Source organism: Magnolia sinica, chromosome 18, assembly GCF_029962835.1.
Source record: "Magnolia sinica isolate HGM2019 chromosome 18, MsV1, whole genome shotgun sequence".
Taxonomy (NCBI): domain Eukaryota; kingdom Viridiplantae; phylum Streptophyta; class Magnoliopsida; order Magnoliales; family Magnoliaceae; genus Magnolia; species Magnolia sinica.
The window spans coordinates 1,244,572-1,249,158 of record NC_080590.1 but is presented as its reverse complement, the minus strand read 5'-3'; the positions used below and the strand labels follow the sequence as shown (position 1 = coordinate 1,249,158).

The following is a 4,587-nucleotide window of genomic DNA, read 5'->3' as shown; positions in this document are numbered from 1 at the left end:
AAAGCAGCGTTCGCATCAACTGCTATCTCTGTCAGTAAGGAGGGCGATTCCGCAACATTCCAAAAACGTTGCGCTTCGCCCTCATCTCCGGAAACTCCCTCCTGGGGACTTCGAGGACCTCTAGCCGCCATTATCACTAAATAAAGAGGAAGGAGAGACTCACCGGAGGAAGAAAGGAAAACGGAAATGGCGAAAGGAGGCGCTGGCAGTTAAGAGAGAGGAAAGGAAGAAGACGCAAGACCGAAAAGGCTCCAAAGGAAATGCAAAGCGGGAATGGCAATAGAAGTTCGAAATGCGGGACTCCCACCATTTTATAGAATTGCCATATGGCGGAAGCAATTAATGGGGAAATGATTCGACGCCTGCATCGATTCCCCCACTCGACACGTGGCGCACGTCGAATGACGACAATAATGCCCTTGCTACGTGTCCAACCCTCATTGGCGGGGTGTGCGATTTGACGGCTGTCGGCGCATGCGATGTCAGAAACTGAACCGTCTCTCGTCAAAGGCGACACAGAATGCATTAAATGACTACTTACTGTCTCGGACTAAGTTATGAACCGACTCAAAACTCGCTACTCCTAAGTGTCATATGAAACACACGGAGTAAGGGGGCTTACTGTTGGGGACAAAAGGTACGTTCGGAGACTCGGACTTAATACCTCGGGTCACCAAAGGATGTGTCAGATCCGAGGCATGGTTCACTAAACCGAGACAGAAGTTGAGTCGATTCGGACGACACATCAGCGATCCGGGCATGCATCGGGCCGATCTTCTTACCGGATCAGCCAGCGCAAGATAAAGCCTCATCCCAGATATCTTGGGAGAAGATCCCTGACCCCGAAGCTCAAGGGATCGAATGAAGACTGGAGATGGGCACGATCCTATCTCTGCGATACCAGGAGAGAATCCCGCGCATGATATCGGGAGGAGAATCCTCGTACGATTGAATGCTCCAGCAGCTATAAAAGAGGAACCTCCATCGTCTTGGGAGGTAGGCAAAAAATTCTATATCAAAACCCCTCAATACGCTTAGACCTAGAATCCAGGCCTGACTTTGGCATCGGAGGGTCCCCTGCTTAAGCCAGGGTCTCCTTTGTCCTCTTTTTGTGCAGGTACACGAAGGTCTAAGAGGGCGAACCAGATATTCGCATCAACAGTAATCAATAGAGTAAAATTAGAATTCATTCTCACAGCATTTAGAGAGTATCATCACACAGTTAATAGGTTCTCATATTACAAAAGCCATTCACATATTTACAAATACCTCTTCTATATCCAACAATCTCACAATTCTCTAACCATTCCTTATTATTCTCCTTCCTTGTCTATATTTAGCAGAGAAGAGAAACTCAGCTAACTCGGACTGTTTGAGCAATTGGAGACGGCTTCCTATAACCTCCCGTCCGAGTCTCCCTCCTACCTTTGGCACTGACCCCATTCCTGCCCGGTTTCTGAGCCACGGGCCATGCACCAGTGCTAACCGCAATGTCTTTTAGATGTTGCACAGCTTGTAGACTCTCGATGATGCCCAACATCAATGGCCGGTCTTTTGGGTTAGAGCTCACACATTGCAATGCCAGGGATGCGACCTCTCGTGACCCCTTGACTGAGTACTGACCCATGAGTCTTGGGTCCATGATGTAACGTAATTTTCGGCTACTCGCTAGGTATGGTTTTGCCCAATCTACTAGATTTTGTTCGCTCTTAGGCCTTCCTTTGTCCAACGATCTTCTACCCGTCAGCAATTCGAGAAGAACCACCCCAAAGCTATAGATGTCGCTCTTAATTGTTAAGTGTCCTGTGGAATGTTAAGACGGAAATATCATTGATTAACATAAGCCCATCTGGCCCCTTCATTTGTAGGGCCTGAAATTCTGCCCAGTGATGTGACCACCTGATAGATGGCCAGACCAGGCCTTAATAGATGAGTGTGAAGAAATTGAACCTGGTGGGCTAATGACCTATTAATCCGTTGGGCATAAAAACAGAGTAAAATCTGTTCTGTGGACCATTAAAACTAATTGGATCAGCCCCATTTTAATTAAATCTAATCTCTAAGCAGTTTACCTGTCATAACATACTCAGGAGCTGCATAGCCATGGGTTCCCATCACACGAGTTGTCACATGTGTGTCTTCCCCCTCCGGGCCCATCTTCGCTAGGCCAAAATCTGAAAGCTTAGCGGTAAAATCCTAGAAGAAAAGATCGAGTAATTAAATCAGGACCCTCAATCGTAATACAATATAGATATGATCATCAATGCCTTAGATTTGAGAAGACTCAGATGTGCATTTAAGTAGAAAACTAAGTGGAATATGAAATTACTCACAGAGTCTAGCAAGACATTGGATGTCTTGAAATCGCGGTATATGACGGGCGTCTCAGCACTGTGTAAGAAAGCGAGGCCCTTGGCCGCTCCAATCGCAATCTTCAACCGTGTACTCCATGCCAATGTTGATGAAATCCCTACAGTTAGATACCGTCCAGACATGATTAGTAAGATTGAGATTATATGAAGATGGATGGATTCATTACTGTTGATTTGAACAGCTAAGCTTACTCTTAAATAGATGATTCTCTAAGCTGCCACGTGGCATGAACTCATAGACTAGAAGTCGATCTTCTTCCTCACAGCAATAACCAATCAATTTCACCAAATGTGGGTGTCTGAGCTGCCCCAGGAATATCACCTCAGCCTGAGAGAGAGAGAGAGAAAATTAGAAAAACAAATCAATCTTGTATTATATTTAGTTTTAAAATTCATTCCCGTTGTAATTAGAAATTGATTTGAATAAGGTTCTACATGGCCCACCATATGTCCTAGACCGTTCGCTTGTCGATGTTGATCAAAATCTTGGAAATGAAGTTTGAATTGGTTTTACAATTTTGAAAGATTCTGGGGACATTCTCCATATAATCTGGGCCCACCAGATCAACAATCTCGATCAATTCTCCTAAGGCTCAGTTCCCTATAATTCGTTAATCATGGTCAGTGAGCAGAGGGTGTGCTATGGTTGGCTAGGAAGCAAGACAGCCTGCGCCCATCAGTTGCAATGCTGTAATTTAGGTGGGTGTGAGTCTGATCCCAGGTTCGACCCTGGTTCTATCCAAGGTTACTAAAGAAAACAAAAAACTGGACTCGACCTGCCTGAGTTGACTCAACTTGACCAGATTTCATCTGAGCGGAGAAAAACATGATCCGATCTTGACTCAGTTGAAACTCAAGAAAAACTCAGCAAAATTCAGACAAAAAGCTTGATAAAACTCAGCACACCACACACACACACACACACACATATATAATTTACGTAGTAAAATATTCTTAGTTTCCAAGTCAACTGATTAGGTTTTGAAATCAAGTTGAATTTTATTGTTTTTAAACAATCAATCTAGCTAATTAGTGAATGTGTCGGTGGATGGGGCCTACATGTAAGCACAGTTGGATAATCTGAACCATCAATTTGGTGGACTCCTCTTTGATGGCCTGGTCCGAAAGCCAATCGACTGGTGTAATTTAATCGCGGCGGCGGTTTCGCAGGGAAATAAATAATGGCTCATGATCAGCTGGAAAGTTAAGCTGTCCAATTGGAATAACTTCTATACATGGCCCATCCACCTAACTTTGTTTAGTCCAAAAAATCACTATCTTCTCTGAAAATATATTTCCTTAATAACAATTACTAGTCGCTATTTAAAAACAGAAAAGAAAACTCGAAAAAAGAAATTGTTTTTACCAGCCATTCACGGTGTCCCTGAAGACCTTCGATATCAAGAAGCTTAACGGCGACGGGCTGAGCCTTCAATCCCTGCCGCAATTTATCGTCGATGTATCCTTTATGCACCGTTCCGAACCCTCCTTCCCCTAACAAGAAATTACTTGAGAAATTCTGAGTTATTGCACGTAATTCGCTCAACTGAAACACATGCAAGCCCATGCCAGACCCGAATGATTGGGTCAGATCTTCATTGAATCGCGTTGAAGATGAACGGCTCAGATCGGAGAACGATAGTCGGCGGAAAGACGGGTGCTCGGCGACCTTTTTAGAGAATTCGGACCGTGTCGGCCTGCAACGGCTGATTTTGCCTAGGACGGTCTGGTCTTCAACGGAACAGCAGTTCGCCGTGAAGGGTCTCCAAGGTTTCGACATTGCCGGAAAATTGGAAAGGAGGAGAGAGAGAGAGAGGAGAGGTAATGCATGGATTTGCTGCACTGACTATCTGAAGCATTTCATAACATTCTCCTTCCTAACTGCTCCAACCACTCTCCTACAATTTGTTATTTTGCTTGTTTTGTATACTTGCATTATTTATATCTTCCTTGCTTTGTTTTGTATCAGATGTCTACGGCTTCCTGATTGGATCAAGAAGCACCTACAAAATGGTACATGCGTGCACGTGTGGGATGACTGGTGTGTACTTTTGGGAAATGGTTTGGCTGATGATCCAACACCAGCCCAGCCAGCTAGCAGGTGTGAAAGGTCTGTGGGCCCCATCATATCGTATGTGTTTTATCCACACGGTCCATCCATTTTTCCAGCTCATTTTAAGGCACGAGCCCAAAAATGAGAGAGATCTGAGGTTCA

General features: G+C 44.6%; 1 protein-coding gene across 1 annotated transcript; it reads right to left on the bottom strand.

The window, feature by feature from the left end:
- Nucleotides 1-1,171: 1,171 nt before the first annotated feature.
- Nucleotides 1,172-4,284, bottom strand: LOC131233515 (probable serine/threonine-protein kinase PBL15). The gene is made up of 5 exons (XM_058230254.1): nucleotides 3,739-4,284; nucleotides 2,565-2,700; nucleotides 2,334-2,470; nucleotides 2,073-2,196; nucleotides 1,172-1,803 (listed from the first exon to the last, which is right to left on the bottom strand). The coding sequence occupies exons 1-5, from the start codon at nucleotides 4,150-4,152 to the stop codon at nucleotides 1,355-1,357; spliced, it is 1,260 nt and encodes a 419-aa protein (XP_058086237.1). The 5' UTR covers nucleotides 4,153-4,284; the 3' UTR covers nucleotides 1,172-1,354.
- Between the last annotated feature and the right edge of the window lie 303 nt (nucleotides 4,285-4,587).